The 27,822-nt window shown below is 44.5% G+C and overlaps 1 protein-coding gene across 2 annotated transcripts; it reads right to left on the reverse strand.

Annotated features, from left to right (window-relative positions):
- Nucleotides 1-5,408: 5,408 nt before the first annotated feature.
- Nucleotides 5,409-26,785, reverse strand: LOC143989555 (uncharacterized). 2 transcript variants are annotated; one of them, XM_077489732.1, is made up of 8 exons: nt 26,713-26,785; nt 24,935-25,062; nt 24,723-24,846; nt 24,509-24,606; nt 24,212-24,421; nt 23,926-24,132; nt 23,679-23,820; nt 5,409-7,919 (listed from the first exon to the last, which is right to left on the reverse strand). In XM_077489732.1, the coding sequence occupies exons 3-8, from the start codon at nt 24,805-24,807 to the stop codon at nt 6,358-6,360; spliced, it is 2,304 nt and encodes a 767-aa protein (XP_077345858.1). In that variant the 5' UTR covers nt 24,808-24,846; nt 24,935-25,062; nt 26,713-26,785; the 3' UTR covers nt 5,409-6,357. The 2 variants fall into 2 exon arrangements, with proteins under 2 accessions (XP_077345858.1, XP_077345859.1); XM_077489733.1 differs by lacking the exons at nt 24,935-25,062; nt 26,713-26,785 and having other exon boundaries at nt 24,723-24,927.
- Nucleotides 26,786-27,822: the final 1,037 nt, after the last annotated feature.

Consider the following 27,822-nt stretch of genomic DNA (forward strand, 5'->3'; position numbering starts at 1 on the left):
CTGGAAAGCGAGAGAAAACCTGGAAAGCGAGAGAAAACCATAAAAAGCATGAGAAACCGTAGTTGCCTGAACCGTCAACTGTACCACGGGAATACGTCAGAACCACGGGAAACGTCAGAAAATGCTATAAAAACATGGGGAAACGTCAGAAACATGGGAAACGCAAGAAGTTGCGTGAGACACGTAAATAACATCTAATACGTAAATTGCCTGAGAAATTTAACATGCCTGAGAACCATAAATTCATGAGAACCATAAATGCGTAAGAACTGTACGTCGTTTAAAAACCGCCAACTGCCTGCGAAACGCACGAGAAACGCAAATGCATGAGAAACCGTAAAATTGCATGGAAAACCATCAATTGTATGAGAAACAACAACTTCATAAGAAAAGTAAATCACATGAGAGACCCAAAACGCATGAAAAACAAAATTGTGCTTGAAACCAACAAGCATGAGAACGTCAACTCGAATGAGAACGGAAAATGAAACGAGAACATAACTGCATGAGAATGTAAATGAACGAGAACATAACTGCATGAAAACGTAATCGAAACAAAACGCAAATGCAAGAAACGCAAATGCAAGAAAAACGCAAATGCAAGAAACGCAAATGCAAGAAACGCAACTGCCTGAAGATGCAACTGCCTGAGAAACGCAACTGCCTGAGAAACGCAACTGCAAGAAGATGCCACTGCAAGAAGATGCCACTGCAAGAAGATGCAACTGCCTGAGAAACGCAACTGCTTGAGAAACGCAACTGCTTGAGAAACGCAACTGCAAGAAGATGCAAATGCATGAAAAACGCAACTGCAAGAAGCTGCAACTGCATGAAAACGCAACTGCCTGAGAAACGCAACTGCAAGAAGTTGCAAATGCATGAAAAACGCAACTGCAAGAAGCTGCAACTGCATGAGAAACGCAACTGCCTGAGAAACGCAACTGCAAGAAGATGCAAATGCATGAAAAACGCAACTGCAAGAAGCTGCAACTGCCTGAGAAACGCAACTGCCCGAGAAAACGCAACTGCTCGAGAAAACGCAACTGCAAGACACGCAACTGCAAGACACGGAACTGCAAGAAGATGCAAATGCATGAAAATGCAAATGCATGAAAAACGCAACTGCAAGAAGATGCAAATGCATGAAACGCAAATGCATGACAACGTAACTGCTTTGAGAACGTGACCGCTATGAGAACGTGAATGGCCTGAGACCGGAAACGCATGGGACCGAATCGCATGGGAAAACCATAAAATGCACCAGAATGTAAAACTGCATGAGAAAACCGTGAATAGCACGAGAATATCAATAGCACCAGAACGCAAATAAATTGCCCAAGAACGTAAATAGCACAAGAACGCAAATAGCACATGGTACGTGGAGCTCAGGTGGGGGGGAGGCATGCCACGTGGAGCTCAGGCGGGGGGGAGGCACGCCACGTGGAGCTCAGGCGGGGGGGGAGGCACGCCACGTGGAGCTCAGGCGGGGGGGGCACGCCACGTGGAGCTCAGGCGGGGGGGGGGCACGCCACGTGGAGCTCAGGCGGGGGGAGGCACGCCACGTGGAGCTCAGGCGGGGGGGGGAGGCACGCCACGTGGAGCTCAGGCGGGGGGGGGGGAGGCACGCCACGTGGAGCTCAGGCGGGGGGGGGGAGGCACGCCACGTGGAGCTCAGGCGGGGGTTGGGCACGCCACGTGGAGCTCAGGCGGGGGTTGGGCACGCCACGTCGAGCTCAGGCGGGGGTTGGGTAAACTGAAAGACCACTATATGTATATACAATGCAAATGCTGACACATAATCACACCCATAGGTTGGAATTGATGGACTTGTTTTTTTTTTTTTTTTTTCACTATTTGTGGCTTAGAAAGCTGTCCATAGGGACCAAGTGGTTAAATCACAAAAGCCGCAAGCAAGTCACACAATTTCGGGCTTGCAGCAGTGTAAACCGAGCCTTATAGTGATGGTAGACACATTCAACTATACCCGGGAGCACGGAACGAGCAAGGAAAAGCCAACAGAGCCAAATGATTCTTGATCCATGTAGGGCCAGCAAACATTAACTATTATCTTGGTAATTGGTTTCACCTAAGCATTTTAGGAAGATGGAAATTGGAAAGAACTTGTCATTGTGAAAAATAACAAGAACAAATATCCCTATTGCATATGGATATGCAACAATGGTCAGATGATCTGATCAAAACACAAAATGCTCTGTTCTGTATAAAGAATAAATAGAATTTTAGTGCACCTTAGGGAGTTTTGACAACATGGATTCCTAATAGGAGAAGCCTTCCAACCCCTGCCAGGTTGGAACACATGTGAGGGGAGAGGGGGAGCCGGCGGCCGATCACCTCCCCCTCCCCCCCAGGAGATAAAAGAAATGGTTAATCTTGACAGTAGGGATATAAACAGCAATGAAAACCTTCTTTACTGGGGGCGTGGCTGGCCATGGAGCAAGATTGACGTTTAACCCATAAGCTCCGCTCAGCTCAGCTCTGGGACAATAAGCAACCCTCCGTCTGCCACAGCAGCCTTCCTCCCCTCTCTCCTACACCGGAGGGCAAGTGCCTGTGGCCGAATCACACGGGGAAGCCTGGGACAGCAAACCTCCCTCCCTCCAGCCGAGGCGGGCCGGAAAAAACCTCCCTCGAGCAGACAGCCGCCGGCGGATGAAGCGCCCCCCCCCCCCCCCGCAGCATCACACGGGGGAAGCCTGTGGCTGGCACAGCGGGAGAAGGAGGCGGGCAGAAAGAAGGCTCCCCCGTGCAGACAGAAACTGCCACAAGCACCCCCGTCCATGAGCGCCAGAGCAGCAGAATGTCGTCATCCTCCTCCGACCCGCCGGAAGTGACGTCGGCCACACGAGACCCGACGTCCAACGAGAAGGAGGCAGAGGAGGGCAGGCTTTATGCAGCCTGACTCCTCCTACAAATACAGGCTTACCCTGCGGTCAGCCTTTACACTTATCATGTTCAAATATCAAAACTGTTCTAAGTTTCTCTCTAAGGATTACAAGGTGGGACAGTAATGTATGTTGGGGGGATTGTGCTGAGCTTCCACAGAGGCTATATCAGCCAGAGAAGTGGAAATTTGCAATTTAATCTTTTTCCGCTCCCTGGAGGCCATCTGAATTAGCACTCCCCTAACAAAGGCCTTATGCATACACCAGAGATTGAAAATACTACTAGAGGATTCTGAGTTGATGGATAAGAATTCATCCTAAGAATTAATCTTTTCAATGGACAACTTTGTCGGGAATTTCCATTTGTAGATAATATTGTTATTCCTCAAGATTTTGGTAATGGTGAGGAGATTTTTGCGGGCTTGAATAGTTACCTGTGATAGATCTATATATAGCGATATTCCGAATATGGTCCCGGTAAGAAGTCACGTTTGCGGGAGAAGTACATGAGCTGGTCCTTTATATGGAACTAATGAATCCTAGCTATCATATCTCTTGGTACGCGTTCCGGTAGGTAGGACGGCTTTGGCAGGCGGTAAGCTCTATCTATCGCCAATTTGTGGGATTTAGTCGCTGGGAGCACTTCTGCTATAATTTTCTGCAGATAGGGACGGAGTTCCCCTGGGGGGACCAATTACGGAACGACTCTAAATTTCACATTGTTCTGGTGGGAACGATCTTCAATGTCTGCCATTTATATTTTCAGGTTGCGGACTTCTTCTGCTAGGTCATCATAAGCATCTACTACCTCATTGTGTGCTGAAGTAAAGTCACTCATTTTGTTCTCTAAGTGATCCACTCTGTCACCTATAGCTCCTATTTCCCTGTTAGTTTGCCTCATGACGTTAGACATGTCATGCTGCAATGCTCCATGCAAGATTTTAAGCATATCTTTCAAAGCAGAGTCTAAGATAGGCTGGCCCTATGTAGGAAAGGCATCCAGCTTCTCACTGAAGCCATTACTGTCAGCCTGGTTGTCACTATCAATGGAGACATCATTACTGTGTTTTTCTCTGCTGTTAGCTTCCTTCTTTGTTTCACAGGGCTATTAAATGTAGATTGTGGATATCGGCTTCCATTATCTGCAACTGAAGGTTCACGCTGTTGTGACGTATTCCGCGCTGCAGCAGTCATCCCCGTACTCCTCTGTGAGGGAGCCATTGCTCTGGCGCCAGCTTGAGGAAATCGAGCGCCGTTAGGCTGTAGAAATCCGTCAGTATATGGAGCCCTTACTTTTCCCTCTCATGCCTCTCTGGCTCTGCATCCTGAGTCAGGTGATGATTTTAGTGTCCTGCTATCGCTAATAGATACCTATTAGATCCTGTGGAGCCGGAGCTTGGTCACAGTACAGCCATCTCCTCAGGCTGCCGGCCATGCCCCCCTTGAAAAATATCTCAAGCTCTGTCACATTGGATGGAGAGAGCATCTGTGAACAGCAATTTTCAAGTCTTGCCACAGATTGTCAATAGGATTTAGGTCTGTGACTGGGCCATTATAACACATGAATATGCTTTGATCTAAACCATTACATTGTAGATCTGGCTGTATGTTTACGGTCACTGTCCTGCTGGAAGGTGAACCTCTGCTCAAGTCTTTTGTAAACTCCAACAGGTTTTCTTCTAAGATTGCCCTTTATTTATCTCCATCCATCTTCCCATCAACTCTAACCAGCCTCTCTGTGCCTGCTGAAGAAAATCATCCCCACACCATGATGCTGCCACCACGTTTCACAGCGGGGACGGTGTGTTCAGGGTGATGTGCAGTGCTAGTTTTCCACCACACATAGCGTTTTGCTTTTAGGCTAAAAAAAAGTAAAATTTTGGTCTCATCTGACCAGAGCACCTTTTTCCACATTTGCTGTGTACCCCACATGGCTTCTCACAAACTGCAAACTGGACTTCTTATGGGTTTGTTTCAACAATGGCTTTCTTCTTGCCACTCTTTCATAAAGGCCAGAATTGTGGAGTGCACGACTAATAGTTGTCCTGTGGACAGATTCTCCTACCTGAGCTGTGGATCTCTGCAGCTCCTCCAGTTACCATGGGCCTCTTGGCTGCATCTCTGATGAATGCTCGCCTTGCTCGGCCTGTCAGTTTTAGTGGACATCCATGTCTTGGTAGGTTTGCAGTTGTGCCATACTCTTTCCGTTTTCTGATGATGGATTGAACAGTGCTCTGTGAGATGTTAAAGCTTGGGATATTTTATTATAACCTAACCCTGCTTAAAACTTATCCACAACTTTATCCCTGACCTATCTGGTGTGTTCCTTGGCCTTCATGATGTTGTTTATTCACTAAGGTTTTCTGAGATACCTCTAAGGGCTTCACAGAACAGCTGTATTTATACTGAGATTATATTACACACATTACTAATTAGGCAACTTCTGAAGGCAATTGGTTCCACTAGTTAGGGGTATCAGAGTAAAGGGGGCTGAATACAAATGCACACTTTTCACATATTTATTTGTAAAAAAATGTTTAAAACCATTTATCATTTTCCTTGCACTTCAAAATGATGTGTCACTTTGTGTTGGTCTATCACATAAAATCCCAATAAAATACATTTACGTTTTTGGTTGTAACATGACAAAATGTGGAACATTTCAAGGGGTATGACTACTTTTTCAAAGCACTGTACCACCAAAAGAAATTTCTATTTGTGGGAACAAAAAATATATAAAATGTCATACGGGTACAGTGTTGCATGACTGAGTAATTGTCTTTCAAAGTGTGACAGCACTGAAAGCTGGCCTGGGCAGAAGGGGCTGAAAGTATCCAGGATTGGAGTGATTAAACATGTGGGCAAAACCAGCTATGGCAGTAAAGGGGTTAAAAGGAAACGTTCACCTTTAGGAAGAAGTTACTTGTTCCGGATTCTGCAGCGGCTCAGCGATCCGAGCCCTCTTTGTGACAGCAGTGCGAGGAGAAGTTCCCCGTACTGGCAGTCACTTTATTAAAAGAGCGCGGCCGTGCCATTCATTCACACAGTTCTGTTCTTTTCCGATGTCGGCTTGTAGTTTTCAATGAACTCCCACACCACTGCTGAGCTCTCTGGTAGATGAGGAACAAGGAGATTATCATAAGGGACAAGGCGACTGTGTTAGGGGACAAGAAGATTGAGACCCGATTTAGTCCCTTGGACAAATTGTTTTTTCAAAAAATGTCCACCCCCCCCCAGAACAGTTTTTTACATGATGAAGATCAGCCATGGAGTATATCTGAGGTGTATATCAGGGTGTGCTTCTTCCCCACAGGAGAGCTGTGATGTCCAGCAACATTCATATAGAAGACATTTCCCACACTCAAGGCACTAATAAACCTTGAGGGTTGTGTGGGATCCCCGATGTATAGGAAGACAGGACTCCAGTGAGGAACATGAGGAACAATTCCTTCACTCAGGGCAGCAAAGTGGCTCCCCCCGTGTGAGATCTCTTATGTATGGAAAGACTGGACTTCTGTGAAAAACATTTACTGCACTCAGGGCAGGAATATGGCTTCTCCCCCGTGTGAGATCTCTGATGGGGGAAAAGATGGGACCTCTGTGAAAAACATTTCCCACACTCAGGGCAGGAATACGGCTTCTCCCCCGTGTGAGATCTCTGATGTTTGACAAGGTCTGATTTTTGGATAAAACATTTTCCGCACTTAGGACAGGAATACGGCTTCTCCCCCGTGTGAGATCTTTGATGGGTGAAAAGATTGTACTTCACTGAAAAACATTTCCCACACTCAGGACATGAATACGGCTTTTCCCCAGTGTGAGATCTCTGATGTTTGGAAAGGTCTGATTTTTGAATAAAACATTTTCCGCACTTAGGACAGGAATACGGCTTCTCACCTGTGTGAGATCTTTTATGAACATTAAGTTGAGATTTAGAGTGGAAACCTTTTCCGCACTCAGTACAGGAATGCGGCTTCTCACCTGTGTGAGATCTTTTATGAACATTAAGTTGAGATTTAGAAAGGAAACATTTTCCACACTCAGGACAGGAATGCGGCTTCTCCCCCGCGTGAGATCTTTTATGCATATTAAGATGAGATTTAGAATGGAAACATTTTCCGCAATCAGGACAGGAATGCGGCTTCTCACCTGTGTGAGATCTTTTATGCACATTAAGATGGTATTTAGAACTGAAACATTTTCCGCACTCAGGACAGGAATGCGGCTTCTCACCTGTATGAGATCTTTTATGAACATTAAGATTATATTTAGAAAGGAAACATTTTCCACACTCAAGACAGGAATGCGGCTTCTCACCTGTGTGAGATCTTTTATGAACATTAAGATTAGATTTAGAAAGGAAACATCTTCCACACTCAGAACAGGAATGCGGCTTCTCCCCCGTGTGAGATCTTTTATGAACATTAAGATGAGATTTAGAAAGGAAACATTTTCCGCACTCAGGACAGGAATACTGCTTTTCCCCCGTGTGAGATCGCTGATGTATGACAAGGACTGATTTTTGATTAAAACATTTTCCACATTCAGGACAAGAATGCGGCTTCTCCCCCGTGTGAGTTCTTTTATGAACATTAAGATTAGATTTAGAAAGGAAACATTTTCCACACTCAGGACAGGAATGCGGCTTCTCCCCCGTGTGAGATCTTTTATGCCTATTAAGTTTGTATTTATAATAGAAACACTTCCCGCACTCAGGACAGGAATACGGCTTCTCCCCTGTGTGAGTTCTTTTATGCACATTAAGATTGGATTTAGAATTGAAACACTTCCCGCACTCAGTACAGGAAAATCTCTTATCTGTTGGAAGGACAATCTGAGGTTCCTCAGGATAAGAGGAATACGATGGTCCATCTACACTGTGTGGTGCAGGATGGACATTTGAGGTAGTCGGGTTTTCTCCTGGACTATACTGTGTGATGTCCTCATCTTCTACTTTACAGTCTGGAGACAAAGTGAGACAATCCTCTGAGGTTTTCCTCATCTCCCGTCCATCTACTAAAATAGAAATACAAAGATTATTACTAGACATGAGCTGATTGGTTCCCCTAAACCAGGACTCCGCCCACATCAGACAGCTTTGTCTCTGAGGTTCTTAAAATTCCCCCCTCAAGGTAACTAGTAAATGGGTCCTCTGTAGAGCGGCAACTAATGATTATTTTTAGAATTGATTAGTTGGCCGATTATTATTTTGTTTAATCGACCAATTGGATAAAAACCTCAAAAAAAGGTTGGTGTATAGTTTAGTTAATATTATTGAATATCTATATGCAGCGGTAAATATAAATATCCAGACATATTGTTCAGGGCCGTGTGGAACATCTTGGATGGAGGGATGGGGATTGCATCTCCACACCCCCTGTGACGGCTGGAGTTACCGCGCCAGCTGGTCTCCATCCGTACATAACGCTGGGGGCGGGGCTTCTAGATCCATCTGGATGTCTGGCACGGCTGCAGTTCGCATTTGCGTTTTTTGGTCTGACGCAGTGGCCACAGGTTCGGGAGTGCACCATCTATGTGTGGGATTGCTTAACTGCTTTGGTAATATATACATTTTTTCACATTCGCTGTGTAGCTGGTACTATTTTCACCATACACAATGGAGTTTATTGATTCATTTTTGACTATTACCTACTCACATATATTTATTGTTTATATATATTTTAATCACTGCATACCCTGTAGCAAACCCCTCCTATACCATCTGTCGCCATATTGGTCACATATAATGCTATATTTTTCTAGACCAGTCCAACATATATATATATATTAGATATGTAACACAACAGGCTTTCAAACTTTTAAAACAGCATGTTAATTACAATAATCTGTAATCAAAATCATCACGAGTTAACATCTTATGCCTTTTTGTGTCTCCATTCTGTTTTTCGAGACTTGTGCATCTCTATGCACATTTTATACAGATATATTTTTTAGATATGCTTCTGGGTACATCCAAGACCCCTTACTAATGCCTCATGCAGTCCGTGCTGACCATTCTGATTGTTTTCCTGCTGTTAGCCACAGTGGTAACCCAGCCCAGTGGACTGGTAAGTATGAGGTCCCTTTCTCTCTGACCTCTCTTGCCTACCATTCCCCTTTTCTGACTTTTTTCATTTTTTCATTTATCAACATACACCCACGTTTTTTTAAATTAATTCTTGTTTCAGACATCACTACTATGGATCTTCCCCTGATGAGCGAGCAAAGACTCGTGAAACACGTAGGGAACCATCAATGCTTCTCATATGTTCACACTGCTGGGTGTTTTGTTTTGCAGTATTGTTTGTATATTGTTTCATTTCTGTATGTACAATCCTTTACTTATTATGATGTATGTATATTCACTGGCTCAGCAATTTACCATGCATTCTGTTGCTGTTTAATGGATGTTTTACAAGTGTAATGAATTGATATCTGTTTTTATTCTTGCTGCTTAACTTGGCCACTATGCCAGGTAATGCACATGTATTGCTATTCCCATTAGGTTATAAAGCATCATGAAAAAATAAATTGATTTTTTTACATTTTTTGTGAACTGGTGCCAATCTCTCCCACCTCATTAAAAGTCCCAGGGCTATCTGTTCTCTTCTTTGTGCTTTTTAGGGATGGAGGTGGCAGAGTGGTCACTCCAGACCTCAATCTCCCTTGCTCTGTAGTTGGATATTTAATCCACTCTGAGATTAACAGAAAGATGTATTATTAGAGGGTGAATCTGCTACATATCAGAATCAAAGATCAAATTATTAAATAGTAAAAGATGTAAAATGTTGTTTTGCAGATTATTAGACAGGAGTGTAATATATTATGATGGATGAGAGACGCCCTTGTCATAGACAGGTAGGTGGGTACAAGCTCCCTGCACCTGATGTCACTTATGCTGGCCGTACACAAACTCATTTTTCTTTCCCAAAAACATTCATCCAGAAAACTTTTCTCCATCGAACAAATTTTCAAAAAGTGTATGTGTTTTTTTTTAGAAGTTACATTCATTTTAAAATTGAATGTTAAAAGCAAGTGGAATTTTCGAACTACACTCATCCATTCATCAAATGTACAAATAATTTTCATACAAATATTTGTGTGAATATTCTTGTCTAAAAATCATTCCACGTATGGCCAGCATAGGACATTTAGTAGCATGATTTTATTTAGTCATCTGTTATGATGGGGTTAAAAAAATATTCCTTTATATTACAAAAACAGCAGATAATCACTACTATAAGGGATTCATTTATACTGTGAAATAGTGAAAGTAATATATCTTATAAAAAGTAAAGAAAGTAATATATCTTATATTATAATAAATATACCCAGAAGTAGGATATATGGGGATTTTACCTGGGAGTCACACATGAAGATATATGGAGGTTAGAGGGGTAAAAAACCTTTACATTAACCACTTGCTTACTGGGCACCTAAACCTCCCTCCTGCCCAGACCAATTTTCAGCTTTTAGCACTGCCACTTTTTTAACGACAATTGCGCCAAATACAACACTGTACCCAAATTATATTTTTATCATTTTTTTCCCACACAAATAGAGCTTTCTTTTGGTGGTATTTGATCACCTCTGGATTTTTTATTTTTTGTAAAAAAAATTTTAAAATAGACAGAAAAAAAAAAGACAAAACCGTTTTATATTTTGATTTCTCCTTGTGATCAGCTGTCTTTGGCTGACAGCTGATCACGTGGTAAGGGGCCAGGTTCGACCCCTTACTCTGATCTGTGATCACCTGAGTCTCATTGACTCAGTGATCACAACGCATGCTGCGCGCGCCCTGTAGGGGGAGCGTGCAAAGCAGAGGATGTCTATTGATGGCCTCCCATCAAAGTAGATCCACACTATAGCCGTCATTCAGCTATAGCGTGGATCTGAAGGGGTTAAAGTAGACTGAAAGCTGAGACTTTTTTTTCCATGGATATAATAATTTTAAATATAATGCACAATACTATTAACTTTTACTTTATATAATAGTTATGCCTTCTATCACCTCCATTCTATCAGCCTCCATCTTCTCTGGGTTCAGATGCTGATCTTGCTTGCGCAGAGCCCTTAAAGTCAATGTAAATGTTGTATTTCTTTTATTTAAACAAACTTGTCATACTTACCTGCTCTGTGGAATGGTTTTGCACAGAGCAGCCCTGATTATCCTCTTCTGGACCCCTCCGACACTTCAGGCTCCTCCTGCCTTCAGAGTTCCCCTATAGGAAGCCACAAAGTATAGTATAGAGTTCCCCTATAGGAAGCCGCAAAATATAGTATAGAGTTTCCCCCATAGGAAGCCACAAAATATAGTATAGAGTTCCCCCATAAGAAGTCGCAAAGTATAGTATAGAGTTCCCCTACAACAAGGTACAAAAACTTCTACCTTTAGAATCACTTGCTTCTTTCTCTTGCCCGGGACTACATGTCCCATGAGGCATTGCTCTTCACGCATTCAAGTTCTCAGGAATTTACTAACATGTATGGATGGTGCACTGAGCTGTATTTTCTGATATGTAAAAAAATAATGCATTCTGTATGCAGACCAATTAACCACTTGCCGGCAGCTGCATGCTATCGGCAAAATGGCACAGGTGGGCAAATGGGCAAACCTGTACGTCCCTCCTCCCCCCATGCCTGTGGTGGTCGGATTCGTTAGAAAACTGATCAGTCCTCAGGTCCAGGCCAATGATTTATGGCCTGGACCTGTTGATCAATCCCGATGAATGAAATCCTTCCCCTGTCTGTGTAAGTGTAAACACAGAAAGGGGAAGTGATGTCATCTCTCCTCGTGGAGTCTTTTCGATTCCAGTGAGAGGACATCTAAACATGAGTTGCACAACACTACACTAACACCAGTACACATAGGTACACTTGTCACCCCCAGATCACCCCCCAGTTAACCCCTTCACTCCCTGTCACTGTGTTATTAATTCCAGTTTTCCCATTTTTTACTGATCACTGCATTGGTGTCATTTGTGACTGTAATAAGTGTAAGGGCAGTTAGTAGTAGGTTTGGGTTACCCCCTAATAAAGGTTTAACCTCTTGATCGCCTCTCAGGTAACCCTTTCACCCCCTGTCACCAGTGTCACTAATAGATAATTTTTCTGTGTCATGGGTGATGCTAGTTAGTTGATTAGTTTCACCGTCAGATTTTTATAACATCAGTTACCCCCATATATTATATATAAATAGAAAAAAGAGAGCTGGGCCAATATATAAAAGTAACTGTCACAATTAAGAATAAACAGCACTACATTCACCATAAAGTCTCTGACTTATTATATTAATAAAAGTCCATAGTAGAAAAGTTCATAGTAGAAAAGATTCTTTAAGTTGGAAATGGATCACTCAGCTTCAAATGGACCCTCCACAGTGATTCCACACAAATATCAAAAATGTGCCCAGCCACCGACAAAAGATTGTGCTTACCAGATGGTAAAAGCGTAAGGAGCGTTATGGTAAGAGCCAATCGCAACCTCTCGCCTATACCAGATGTCTTGCTATCCCAGGGGCGACACTTCATATGCTGTAGATCATTAGGGTGCTCCACACTCCCATTCCCACACAATAAATATGCTCAGAAAAGAAAGAGAAGCTTCCCATAGTGACAATCCTTTAATTATAAACAAAATGCACTTACATAAAAAAAAATGTTCGATCGTATAAATACAAGCCGGCTGGCAAACTCGGGAGCCCGTACTCCTCTCATCCAGCATGGTGACGTCACAGCGTGCCCTACCAGACGCGTTTCGTCAGACATGATGTTTTCCATATATATATTACCTAATAAAGGTTTTAAGCCCCCTAAATTGCCCCCTAGTTAACCCTTTCACCCCGTCACCAATGATCACTGTATAAGCGTTACCGGTGATGCTGGTTAGTTTGGTTTTTATAGCATCAGGGCACCTGCTGTATATTACCCAATAAAGGTTTAACCCCCGATCCAAATTCCTACTGCAACTGGTGTTGTGGAGAAACCCCTCTGTGTCCACGAATAGAGGTTGACCAATATATCTGCCGGCCAAAATTTGGCGTTTTTTAATTAATCGGCATCGGCCGATTGTGCTGATAAAAAAGGCCGGTTATAACGTCAGCACGACTTGCAAATAACTTCTGTAATAGCAGTCAATGCAAGTTGCTTGAAGTCTTCTGTGGAGCGGCTTGTTTCTCCTCTCTGGGCAGCCTGCCAAGTCTGAGAAAAGAAGCTAAAGAGATACCATGTTTCTTCTTATCAATGAACTGAACTTCGTGTGTAGTTCTCAGTTTAACCATTTAAAGACTAAATCTTTTTTGACACTTGTTGCTTACAAGTAAAAATCCAATATTTTCTGCTAGAAAATCACGTAGAACCCCCAAAAAATATATATATATTTTAGCAGAGACCCTAAGGAATAAAATCGCGATTGTTGCAATATTTTATGTCACAAGGTATTTGCTCAGCAGTTGTTCAAATGCAATTGTTTTGGAAAAAATACACAAATGAATTAAAAGAAAACGAAAACAGTAATGTTAGCCCATTTTTTTCATCCAAAAGTTTTGATTACCTGTTTTTGTGTATTTAATACTTAAGATATCGTTTTTTTTTTATCTAAATTATACATACAAGTGAACTGATTGGAGGTTTGTTTTGTTTAATAAATGTAAGAAATTTTCTGTATCACTTATTACTTAAGGCTGCTTACACACTGGAGCGGGCAGGCGTCGATGGTAAAACGCTACTAGTTTTAGCAGCGTTTTACTGTCATTTTCGCTCTGCTATTCGGCTGCTAGCGGGACGCTTATAACCCAGCTAGCGGCCAAGAAAGGGGTTAAATGCGCCCATGAAACACCACTGCTGAATCACTTTGCAGGCGCTTCGGCAGCGGTGCCACTCATTTCAATGGGCAAGAGTGGTGGAGGAGCGGTATACACCGCTCCAAAGATGCTGCTTGCAGGACTCCAGCACATAGCCTCAGTGTGAAAGCACACGGGCTTTCACACTGAGACTGCAGGGGAGCCGTTTTGCAGGCACTTTATAGGCGCTATTTTTACCCCAAAAGCGCCTGAAAAACGCCTCAGTGTGAAAGGAGTATGGCAGATTTTATGAGATGAAGGAAAAAAAAAATCGGCCTAACATATCGGTCCAAAATAAAATCGGCATCATATATCAGCCATTGGCCGCCACAATTTCTAAATATCGGCATCGGCCAGAGAAAAACCCATATCAGTCGACCTCTATCCACGAATATAACCAAAATAAAGGGGTGGAGCTCAATGGCCAGTTTTTGGTGCCGTACCTAGTTGCCCGTAAGGCCAGACGTGGTAAAAAAAAGTGTCGGTATACTTATACCAATTGGCTCTGCTGAACGCTTATGTGCTATACAAAGCGTCAGGATGAACTGGATCTTTCCTTAAATTTCAGGAAGCGATTGTCAAAGCCCTTCTGTTTCCAGAGGGTACTGTGCCCCACCTTCCCAACGCAAATGCAATAAACCGGCTGCATGAGAGGCATTTTCCATATGTCCTCCCTGGTAATCCTACCCAACGAGCCCCCCAAAGAAAATGTTGTGTCAGTAGAAAACGCGAATATAGGCGTGACACTCATTATTTTTGTCCCTCCTGTCCTGACCATCCTGGTCTCTGCATCAGTAAATGTTTTGAATGCTACCACACACTAGTGGAGTATTAGCATAGGGTAAAGCACTGCACAGTCCTAGGGAACACTTACACAGGGTCTCCAAAGATGCCATCGTATTTTGAGAGACCCGAACCTGGAACTGAACTGTTACAACCACTACAACCGTTACAACCATTACAGTTACCAATAAAAGTGTAAAAAAAATATTTTTTTTAAATATATATATATATATATATATATATATATATATATATATATATATATATATAAAGTAAAAAAACAAAAATATTTGTTGTTTTATTGTTCTCTCTCTCTCTCTCTATTGTTCTGCTCTGTTTTACGGTATTATATGCTTAACTGCAATGTTTTATTGCAATATGTTTTATCAAGTTTGCTTTCAGGTATGTAATTCTTTTATACTTTACTATTTACTGTGTTTTATTGTTAACCATTTTTTTGTTTTCAGGTACACCATTCAGCTGCAGCACTGATTTATTTATCTTGACAGCAACAGTGTTTGCTCCCACGATACGTAAATCAGCAACTCCAGCACTGTAGAAGGTGATTTCACCATCACAGTTACAAAAAAGTTGCAGGTATGGTATGTCTTACGGTTATACTGTAATGTTACTTTGTTTTATTGTTAACCATCATTTGCTTAGCAGGTACGCCATTCAGCTCCAGCACTGATTTATTTATTTATCAAACAAACTCTTTTTTTCGTTCAGCCCACAGGCTGCATGAAAAAAAGAACATTACAATGTATGCCCAACAAGGACCAGAAACGTACTGGTATGTTACTGGACTTTGAGTGGTTATACCACAATGATGCCTGCAGGTTTAGGTATCATCTTGGTATCATTCTTTTCAGCCAGTAGTCGGCTTTCATGTAAAAGCAATCCTAGTGGCTAATTAGCCTCTAGATGGCATTTACAAGCAGTGGGAAGGAACATCCCCCTCCCACTGTATTCCATGGTTTTCTCGGGCTCTCCTGTACCAACAGGGAACCTGAGAATGAAGCCGGTGGTTCCATCAGCTAACCATAAAGCTGATCAGAGACCAGAATGGTTCCAATCATCTCTATGGCCTAAGAAACCGGAATCTATGAGCATTTCATGACTTAGGTTTTGCTGGATATAAACAGCGCCATTGGGAAATTGGGAAAGCATTTTATCACAATGATCTTGGTGTGGTCAGATGCTTTGAGGGCAGAGGAGAGATCTAGGGTGTAAAAGACCCCAATTTTTTCAAAATACCTAAAAGTACCTCTCACTACCTATTGCTATCATAGGGGATATTTGCATTCCCTGAGATAACAATAAAAATGATTAAAAAAAAAATTAAAAATGAAAGGAACAGTTTCAAAATAAAATAAAAAAGCAAAATAAATAATAATAATAAAAAAAGCACCCCTGTCCCCCCGTGCTCACACACAAAGGTGAACGCAAGCGTTGGTCTGGTGTCATATGTAAACAGCAACTGCACCATGCATGTGAGGTATCATCATGAAGGTCAGATCAAGGACAGTAATTTTAGCAGTAGACTTCCTCTGCAAATCTAAAGTGGTAACCTGTAAGAGCTTTTAAAAATGTATGTAGTTTGTCAGCGCTGCACATTTGTGCGCAATTTTAAAGCATGTCGTGTTTGGTATCCATGTAGTTGGCATAAGATCATATTTTTTATTTCATCAAACATTTGGGCAATATAGTGTGTTTTAGTGCTTAAAATTAAAAAAAGTGTTTCCCCCCCCCAAAAAAAAAATTGCAAAAGTCTTAATCACTCTCTCTGAAAACCCCTGAGCCCTCAACAACTGTTCAGAGACCAGGCTGTTAGTCTGAGGCTCTCTACCTGAGGATGCAGGATAGGACCCTGGGAAATCAGATCCTCCCTGAGCAGAAGAGGTAATGGTGGATATATAGCAAGTCTTCTTTGGTTGGCAAACCAGGGTCTCTTCAGGCCAAAATGGAGCTATTAGAATAAGGTCCGTCGATTCAGTCAAAAATTTCTGGAGAACTGCAGCTATTAGTCTCCATGGAGGAAAGGCATAGCAAAGGCTGAATTACCATGCATTGGCAAACACATCTATCCCTCTGGCTTGATCCAGTGGATGGAGGGAGAAGAATCACGTGACTTTCTTGTTGCTTCTTGAGGCAAAGAGGTCCACCTCTGGCCTTCCCCAACATTGGACAATCTCCTCGAACACGTCCGTGTTGAGGGACCATTCGTACTGTCTTGTTCGTTGGCAGCTGAGAAAACCCGCCAGCAAATTCAGGGATCCTTTCAGATGAATGGCTGTCAACGAGGTAAAAGAGAAAAAAATTACTGGAGAACTGCAGCTTTTAGTTCCACTGGGGGAAAGGCATAGAAAAGGCTGAAATGCCATGTATTGGCAAACGCATTTATATCCCTCTGGCTTGATCCAGCGGATGGAGGGAAAAGAATTGCATGACCTTCTTGTTGCTTCCTGGGGCAAGGAGATCCACTTCTGGCCTTCCCCAACATTGAACAATCACTTCCATGTTGAGGGACTATTCATCCTGTCTTATTAGTTGGCAGCTGAGAAAATCTGCCAGAGAACTCTGAGATCCTTTCAGATGAATGGCTGTCAACAAGGCCAAGTTTAACTCGGCCCAACAACAAATCTTGTCTGCTATAAACTGCAGTGCACGACTCCTGGTCCCTCCCTGCTTGTTTACATAAGTGACAGCTGCCGCATTGTCTGTCCACACCTGTAGGTGCTGTCCCTTTTATCTGAGACTGGAAGGTCTCTATAGCCCTCTGAATCTCTAAGAGCTCTCTCTGATTCGAGAATCGTCTGGCCTCCACTGGAGACCAAGTTCTCTGAGCCAAGGCTCCCTCCAGGTGGGCCCCCCAGCCAAAAGCACTGACCTCTGTCGTCATCACTAGGGCTGAAGGTCTGGCCCATAAAAGACCTTTGTCTAAATTGTGATGGGCCCTTCACCACCACAGCGCCCACTGGACCCAAGATGAAAGGGGCATATGCTGATCTAAGCTCTGTCTGCTGCCATCCCAGCAACGTAGCATAAGACCTTGTAGCGGACACTGATGAAGTCTTGCCCAAGGGACCGCTGGGAAACAAGACGTCATCAGACCTAGAACCCTCATGACCTCTCTGATGTGGGCTTCTTGATTGGTCTGAAGCTGTGCTACTGTTTGTCCAATTTTCTTGATCTTTTCCAGAGGGAGAAAGATTTTCATCTCCACTGAAGAGATTATGTACCCCAAATACTGGACTTCCTGTGTAGAGGTCAGTTGACACTTGTCCCAGTTGATCAGCCAACCGAGGGACTGCAAGAAATCCTATGCTTCCTGCAAATCCCTTGCCAGCTGCTGGAAGGAATGGGTGACAAATAGCAGATCATACAAGTAGAGAATCACTGAAATAGCCCTGATTCTTTATGGGGCTAAGGTCTCTGCCAAGACCTTTGTAAAGATCCTTGGAGAGGACAACAGTGCGAAAGGTAGTGCCTGGAACTGAAAGTAAAGAACCTCCGAATTCACACTGACTACCAGCCTGAGAAATTTTTAAAAAGTCTCAATGTATCAGCATATGCAGGTAGGCATCCCTGAGATCAACCTGAATTTTCCCCGGGGATTTTTTACCACGAACACATGGGAATATACTCCCTGACAGCATTCCTTCTGAGGTACCTGCATAAGGACCTTCTGATCCACCAATTCCCCTAAAAAAAGACAGGGCTTCTGCCTTCTCTTGATCCCTGGGTAACTGGGTGATCTGAAAACTGGGAGAGGGAATGGAATTGAACTGCAACTTGTAGCTGCTCTCTAATATGAACGGGCTTGAAGTTGTAGCAGTCCATTGTGAGAGGACGTTCCCCCCGGTCTCCCTCCCACCGGGAAGGAGGAGTCACTGGGGCTTTGTGATGGCCTGAGGAGGATTAAATAGGATTCCTCCTTATCCACGCCCCTTGTACCCTGTCCAATGCTTTTTTGGGGCAGCCACCTCTCTCCTGTAGGGCCTGCTGCCTATGGCCTCAAAAAAAAACGGTTACCCTCCATACCTTCCTTTTTTTTTCAGGGAATGCTTTTTTCTTATCCTGAGCACGGTCCAAAGCCTCCTGGAGGCCGTCCAAACAGGTGATCACCTGAAAAAGGTAATATATAAAGTTTAAGCTTTGATGCGGCATCCCCGGTCCAGGCTTTCAGCCACACAGCCCTTCTAGCGGCATTCACTAGAGCTGCTGACCTAGCTGCCAATTTTACTGATTCTGCTGAGGCATCCACCAAAAATCCAACAGCTTTAAATAACAACGGAAAAGATTTAAGAAGCTGTTGCCTGGACATGCTGGACGAAATGTGGGACAGCAACTGTGTTAGCCAACATTCCAGATTCCTGGCTATGCAAGTAGCTGCTAGGGCTGGCATTAAACCAATAGATGAGGCATCCCAAGCCCTTTTTAACAACACTTCCCCTCTTTTGTCCATGGGATCTCTGATGCCGCGTACACACGACCAAACTTTTCGATGGACTAGGTCCGAAGGTCTTCCTGATGGACTTTCGGAGGAGGTCCAACAGACTTTCTGAACAAACGGACTTGGCCATACACGTACGGATGAAGTCCATTCAAAAGTCTGTTCGTTTTGAACGTGATGACGTAAATGGGACTAAACAAGGAAGTTCAATAGCCAGTAGCCAATAGCTGCCCTTGCATTGTATTAGGTCCATTGAACTAGCACACAGACGAATGGTTTTCCCGATTTTTAGTCCGTCGGACAGATTCGAAACATGTTCTATTTTTAGGTCCGTCTGATTTTTTTAATAAAAAACAGTCGGACTATTCCACACATGATCGGATTGTCTGACAGACTGATCCTGTCGCACCTAGTCTGCCAGAAAGTCTGGTCTTGTGTACGCAGCATAAGTGACCCCAGGTCATCAAAAGCCAAATCAGTCTTTCTAGATATCTTGGCTAATGGTACATCAAATTTTGGAATTTTATTCCAAGGGGGGGGGGAGCATCCTTCTCGAACGGGAACCTACGCTTAAGGCTACCCAAGGCTGCTCTCACTCCAGCAGGATGGACTCCACCAAAAATGTATGCACAGGAATACCCTGGCTTTCTGTGCACATAAGGTTTTTCTTAGAAAGTTGAACCTGCTCCTCACAGATTTACAAGGTGTCATAGATCGCCTTAAGTAAGTCCCCAACATCGTCCAACGGCAACTTGTACTTGGACCCTCTGCAGGAATCTTCCTCGGAGTCAGATGCCGAGCCTGCTTGACAGGAGGCAAGTGACCTAGGTTCCCTATCCCCCTCATCCTCCTGACTAGATTCAGACAGGGAAGGCAGACTCACTGCCCGAGACAGGAATGACGAGGGACCCTGCATCCTATCCATTGTCCCCTTGAAAGATTGAAACGTGGATGCACTTTCGTCTTTAACAGATACCACGATCTTATGACAAGCTGTCACAGAATCATCCTTGACCAGACTACTGACACATTTAGGGTAAAGCGACTTTTCCCAACTGGAACCTAACTTTGACCCACATACGGGACATTTCTTTCCAGGCGGCTGCATCTGGGTCATGTCCTGGGTTTTAACCTCAAAGTCAAACACAGAACAAAGACATCCATTAGTGCATGTCCTTGCCCCTCACCACCACTGTGCTTAGGGCTAGCCTAGCAGTGCCCAGCCCATCACCTGTGGTTCCCCACCCAGCGCCTGTGCTGTTGTGCCCTTCATGGTTCTCTGTGTGTGCTTAGCCTCTGCTGAGCACTTTTCACCAGACACCAGATTCCTGTCTGTCCACCGCCACGCCCCAGAGACTGTAACCTCGTCTTGCGTTGCCGCCTGGCGACAAGGTTCCGCCGGATGTACTCATCGCTTCCACCCATTGGAAAGCAGAAGCCCCGCCTCAGACGCTGCACACTTCCTTTACCCAGAATGACCCAGAGCAGTGGCCGGCAAGGTGCATCACTCGCCCGCCAGCCACCCAGATCACAGCGGATGCAATCTTGTCCAGGAAACCATTGCATTGGGCATGGAGGGCAGGGTGCGCGCACAGGGGTCCTACTCTCCCCGAGCAAAACAGCAGCAGTGGGGCCAGTAACCCTACTCTTCCCCAGCAGGACAGAGGGGTGCTGCGAGGCAGAGGAGAGCTAAAACGCCAGGTGATCGCTTCGGGACAGCCCCGAGACATAAAGTTCCCTAGGTTCCTAACGTGCTCCTTCCCATCCAGCAGGAAACACAAAAACTGAAGAGGGAGGCCTGGAGGTCCACCTTTAAACAATTGTGGGTATATGTGTTTCCGATCCCAGAGAGAGGAGCCCTATGTCTCAGAGGCTGTCCGGGAAGATGAAAGGAGAAAAAGGACACAAATTTTGTTTGGGTACAGCATTGCATGACCGCGCAATTACCAGTTAAAGCAGCAAAATTCTAAACAGTGCTCTGGTCATTGAGCTGCCAAATCCTCCGGGGCTGAAGTGGTTAATCGACTGAACAACTAATCAATCATGAAAATAGTTTACAACTATTTTTATAATCGATTATAATCAATTATGATGATTAGTTGTTTCAGCCCTACATCTCTGCATCTCTTACCAGTTCATTTCTTTATTCATAGACCTTAGTCAGAGAGTGAGGAAACAATGAGAACTGTCTTTTATAGGAGTGACAGTGATGAGAGGATTATAGGACGAATGTCCCCTCCCCCTCTATCACTCATTGTCATCTTCACAACACAAGAAGTTCTGAACTTCCTTATTTAGTCCATGATTTAGTCATGAATAACATCGGGGCTGAGCCCCACCAGAGGTCAGAGAGTGAAGGTGGGGGCAGAACAACCAAGATGAAGACTGGACTGATCCTGAAGACCACAATCATTGGGTTATTGACTCCTCCCTCATTATCACTTTCTGTTTAAGATTCCAGTCTGAGGATGTTATCACATTATTATCAACATGTAAAAGTCTGTGCGCCAATCAAATCAACAGATATAAATTGTCCAGCTGGTAGAAAATGGGTGTAAAAGAATTCAGGCCTATCTAATATACAACTTAATTTATAGGATACAACATTTAGGATTTTATAGCATCAGAATAATGTAATGTACAACAGAGTATATAGTGCAGAGGTCAGGAGTATGTAATGTGCAATATAAATTATATAGTATAAGGCTCAGCCTTCAAATTTTCCACTCACCTACTCGCATTTTATGAGTGGAAAATGATGGCTGGTGAGTGTGGGCTGCCTCGGAGGAGAGAGGCGAGCACTGCCGGCAGACGGGGGTTGAGCGGGAGCCATTCTCCCAGCCAGGAGAAGAGAGGAGAAGAAGCTGGCCAATCATCAGAGAGGGGAGATTGCCCAACAGCTTTCATTTGAATTGCTTGGTTCCTGGCACCGTTCCCCGTCACATACAGCACACCTCCTCACCCAGCACCGCTCATGTCACACAGTCCCGCCTCCTCGCCCGGCGCATTTAATAGACAGAACACTGGTTCAATGCCGGGAGGCGCCGGGCAAGGAGGCGGGACTGTGTGATGTGAGGAGGCGGGACTGTGTGACAGTGAATGGCATTGGGAACCCAGCAATTCAAATCCCCGCTCTTTGATGATCGGCCAACTTGACTCTTCCTCTGCACAGGTGAGGCTGCATTGATGGGCACAGGTGAGACTGTACGGACGGGCACAATTGAGGCTGCATTGATGGGCACAGTTGAGACTGCACTGACGGGCACAGGTGAGACTGTACTGACGGGCACAGCCGAGACTGTACTGACGGGCACAGCCGAGACTGTACTGACGGGCACAGCCGAGACTGTAGTGACGGGCACAGCCGAGACTGTAGTGACGGGCACAGCTGAGACTGTAGTGACGGGCACAGGTGGGACTCTATTGATGGGCACTGGTTACACTGTATTGAGGGGCCCTAGTGAGGCTGTGCTAAAGGGCACTAATAAAGTTGTTAATATTTATTTTTGGAATTTAAAGTGATTGTAAAGGATAATTTTTTTTCCAAATAACAAACATATCATACTTACCTCCACTGTGCAGTTCACTTTGCACAGAGTGGCCCCGAACCTCGATTTCTGGGGTACCCCAGCGGCTTTCGTGGCTCCTCCCCACATCAGATAACCCCCTAGGAGAAGCGCTCTCCTGGGGGAGTTAACTTGCGCTCCCGAGTCCAGCATTTGTGTCCATGGACACGAATGCTGGACTCAGCCCTGCGCCCCTGACGCCAGCATCATTGGATTTAATTGACAGCAGCGGGAGCCAATGGCTGTGCTGCTATCAATCTATCCAATCACATGTGGAGAACCCCAGGCAAAGAGACAGCGCATCTTCGTCATTGGAAATTCTAGGATTTAGGTAATGAAACGGAGGGGCTGGGGGGCCGGTGACTGACAGAACTTTTTTCACCTTAATGCATAGGATGCATTAAGGTGAAAAAATACGAAGGCTTACAACCCCTTTAATTCTGCATAAAACATTCAAGTGTCATTTCATGAGATAATTTATGAGGGTGTGTTTAGGGGTGGGATTAGGGGTGGGGACTGGTTGGGTTTGGCAACTGGGGGCGTGTAACCCTTAAGGCCTGGCTGGTAGCTCAGGACTTTACATTTTAAGCTCTGGTGTAAGGGTCAGGACACATAATATTGGTATTCATTTATCAGTGGAAGGTTAATGTTTACATGAGACAAGTTGCAGAGGTCCCACACCGCTGCCTCCCATCTCCTGAGACTGCACTCAGTGACTTGGGTCTGAGACTATACAGACATATCCCTCCACCCGGCACAGCCAGCAGACAACAGAGCAAGTAACCCTGAGAGAATTGTTATATCAGACATCTTGCCATACCTGGGCATGGGGCAGAAGACCCAAAACACATACCCCAGGTGTCTAGGTCTAGTAACACCTATAGTGAAAATTAACATTTTGCTGCCAGCTGAACCCCAGAATCTCCATAAATCCAGTCTAGATATATAAATTGTGTCTGCAACACAGAGAAGGACGATTATCAAGGAGAAATACAGGAATACAGGACGGGGAACACAGCTCAGGAAAGTGACCAGGGGATTACAGGCTGATATCACCCAGTCCTTGCCCTACTCTGGACCAATCAGTGAGCAGTATGGGTGGAGGAATGTATTTAGTGTTAATGACCCACCTGTGCTGATCTCTGTAGGAGTGTCCTCCTCTATAAATGTCCCCGTTATTCCATCCTCCTCCATAGACTGCTGATCATCCCTCACATACCTCTCCTCTTCTTCTCCTTTAACCTCAAATTCTATATCGATTGGATCTCCACTCTAAATCGAGAAAATATCATCTGTAAGATATAAGCTTTAATATTGTGACATCACATATACAATCCACACTCTATAAGTGTGTTTTATAACCTCTGTCCCACCAACCTTGTAACAGTGATGGATGGTACAACCTTCCTGTGTGAAATTCCGTGAATACAGAGGATGGGGACATCTCTCTGGTGGGTTCCTGGTATTAGGTGGCTCCATCATATCCTTGTGTCCTTCTGAAAACTCCTCCATCACTCCATACTCCTCATCCTCTTCTTTATATTCTTCTTTAACAACAATATTATCATCCCTAAGATTTTCACTCTGAATATATAATAAAACATTCATTGTAACAAACATGCTGGTTATAAATCAGAACTACCAATAATTGTCAATCATCTACCTGATGATGGTGAGGGATGGTGTGACTTTCCTGTGTGTAATCCCGGGAATACAGAGGATATTTCTCTGGTGGGTTTCTGTAGCTGGATGACTCCACCATGGTGTCCTGGTACAGATCTTTGTGTTCTTTTAGAAACTCTGACTGCTCCTTCAGCCCAGCCTCATCATCCTCCTCTTTTATCTCTTCTTTAGACTCTCTCAGGTTTCCACTCTGAATGTAATAAAATTCACATCAATTGTACCAATGCAGATAATGTACAGATCCTAATGATACTATCAGTGATTGTTCCTCATCTACCTGATGATGGTGGGGGATGGTGTGACCTTCCTGTGTGGAATCCCGGGAATACAGTGGACGGGGACATCTCTCTGGTGGGTTCCCATTACTGGATCCATCTGTAGGAAACACACACACTGACTGAATACATTGTTTCTATGTGTTTATCAGATGATGGGGGATCTAGGTGGAGCCTCCGTACTGCTCTCTCCTTTACAATAAAGTCTCCTCTTACCCGGTGATGTGAGGGGCGGCTGATTGTCCATCATGACGTCCTTGTAGAGATCCTTGTGTCCTTCTAAATACTCCCACTCCTCCATGGAGAAATAGACAGTGACATCCTGACACCTTATAGGAACCTGACACACACAATGATACAGTCACCATCCAGACACATCCCTTGTCTGTTACTGGATAATGTCCCAGAATTCCCAGAATCCTCCTCACCTCTCCTCCATCATCTCTCTGGGGACTTCTAGAATCTTCTTTGTATTTCTCTATTCTATCAGGGAGGGAGGTGGAGGCGATGTGATGGTCATATGATCTCCAGACTTCACAGGAGGAAAACTCTAGATCTGAACAAAGATAGTAAAATCAAATGATATTCCCAGAATCCTCCTCACCTCACCATTCAGTTTTTCCTTTTTAAAGCCCCACTTCAGGCTGAGGTATTATTTTATCACACAGGACCCCCACACTCCACAGGTTAAAAGCTTGTTGCAGGTATTCTGAAGTCATTACATACAATGCAGGACCAACCGTCCCACTTTGTAAGTGAGGATGCCAAGGGTCCGCCCACCTCCTGAGAGCATCAGAAAAAAAAGCAGATGGAGGGACATTGGGAGGAGGAGCTGTGAGGTCAGTGTGATGTCATTGGAAATATAGACTCTGGATGGAGGGACATTTGGATGGGGAGAATTGAGATTCCCATGCACACCAAATCATTGTTCCTGGGTGTGTCCCTCCTCTCCTAAATGGAAGAGTGAATGTTGACCTTCACCATACAGACAGGAATGTGTGAAAGTAAGCTCTCATGTGATCAGGTGACGTGCGGAGGAACGGAGTGTAAATAGTAGACAATTTTCTCCAGAGCTCCTAATGGTGGGGATGGATTTTGCTGAGTGCTAGTGCCAAGTTTCCACCCCCCAGGATCACTGCAGGTGTGGAGAAAAGCTGTTTAAGAGGATATGGAGGAGAGATGAGGAGGAGATCCAGAAATCAGAGGAATCAGAATAAAGGTCAGGACTGTCAGGGCTGGCTTAGTCCTTCCTTCTCTGGGCTGGCTGCTCAGCTGTCGGCTAATTGCCAGCTCTCATCTCTCTCCACAGTTACGAGCTGTTCCTGATCATGGTCGTCTGACCTGCCTACTTAATGCTGTCCAGATCACTTCACCTCTGCCTTCGCCATGGTCACATCACAAGAAACCATCGCCTGCGGATCCGGTTAAAGACTGGCTTGCTGACATCCCTTCTGACTCCTTATCCTGCTTGCTGTTGCTCTACTTGGATCCCTGACTTCTGGCCTGGCTGTTTACCCGATCTGGTTATTGAACTCTGGCCTGGCTGACTACTCGATCCGGTTACTGGACTCTGGCTACGCTTACTATATTTACCTTTTTATTTTTATTTAACAAGTGTGATTTATTTGTACTTCTGTCTCGGTCTGATTCATGGTTTCTGACCAGGACAAGCAACAGACGAGCGCATCCAAGAGATGAAGCCGGAGTCACTACATAGAAAATCAATCCAAGGAAACAACAGGCAGGACGAGGAATAGCAAGAAGGAGCTCAGAGACAAATGAGAATATTGCTCAGCCAATGGGAGATGATCTCAGCATGACTTACATAATGAAGGAGATGAGGGGGAGGGGAGGAAGTCACTTATGGTGACCATAGAGACATGGAAATTCAGCGGGTTCAGCAGGGATCAGTCACATTTCCATCCATGTGTGGTCACTGCCGGATAAAAGTCACTCCATCAGTGGCTGCAGCCAATAGCTTCATCACTGATCTGTGTATTCTGAGAGCAGAAGAGCGCCCCCCATTGTCAGAATACAATAGTGCAGCGGGGAGGATTCACCCATCCCCCTCCAATGTGTGGATGGGGGAATCGCTTCAGTTTATTTTCCCTCTGAATGATAAAACTGAACCATGTGTGGCTAGATTTGGAAGGAAGATATATTAATCATCAACTGATCCCCCTGAAGGGGTTAATCTACATATTACCTTCTCTGCTTAAAGATTCTGTAGTGTCTCCTCACTACGTCCTACCAAATGGAACTTCCTGTCTGTCCCTATCACTTCCTGTCTGTATTCCATAGAGACTTCCTGTCAGGATAGAAGTGAGATCACCACCTTGTGGAGCTCAGAGGAACTGCACCCCGAGAAACATCTCGTAGTGTGAACACGGCCTTGTGCTGTGTGTGTGTGTACTGTATATCCTTCCCTCTTCTCTCCTTCCTGAGTGTATATGAAGAGGCAGAGCTCTGAGTGTGAATGAAGTAGGGTGACCACATTTCCAGACTACCATTCAGGGACAATTTTGCCAATGACCAGGGGGGAATGTAGTCTCAGGGTTGACGGGGAATTCAGTGGTGGGGGTGATTTGTCGGGCGAATGGCTGGTGCTAGCACTGAAAACATCCCAATGCCATGCTTAATATGGTGTCAGGATGATCAAATCACATTATTTCTATTAATACATTGTAATATATAATGAAATAATGGGATTTTTATATACAGCTTACCTGTAAAATCCTTTTCTTGAGAGTACATCACGGGACACAGGAGCTTCATTACATAGTGGGTTATATAGGCACCTCTGGTGATTGGACACTGGTTGACCCTAATTAAGGAGAATTCCTCCCCTATATAACCCCTCCCATCCGGGAGGCACCTCAGTTTTGTAGCAAAGCAATAAGAACCACGTAAAACCCAAGAGGGGCGGGAGCCCTGTGTCCCGTGATGTACTCTCAAGAAAAGGATTTTACAGGTAAGCTGTATATAAAAATCCCATTTTCTTGATCATACATCACGGGACACAGGAGCTTCATTACATAGTGGGATGTCCCATAGCAATGCTCAGGTTGAGGGGAGGGAGACACAGATCATAAACATAGACCGCCAGGGACCTGAGGACCTAAACTGCAGCCTGCAGTACACTGCGCCCGAAGGCGATATCCTCTTGCCCTCTGACATCCACCTGATAGAATCTGGTGAATGTGTGGATTGATGACCAAGTCGTGGCCTTACAGATCTGAGCCAGGGAGGCCTGGTGATGCACTGCCCAAGAAGCACTGACAGCCCTAGTAGAGTGCGCTTTCACCTGAAAAGGAGG

Source organism: Lithobates pipiens, unplaced genomic scaffold (assembly GCF_037356315.1).
Source record: "Lithobates pipiens isolate NorthernLeopardFrog02 unplaced genomic scaffold, aLitPip1_a1.2 Scaffold_18, whole genome shotgun sequence".
NCBI classification, from domain to species: domain Eukaryota; kingdom Metazoa; phylum Chordata; class Amphibia; order Anura; family Ranidae; genus Lithobates; species Lithobates pipiens.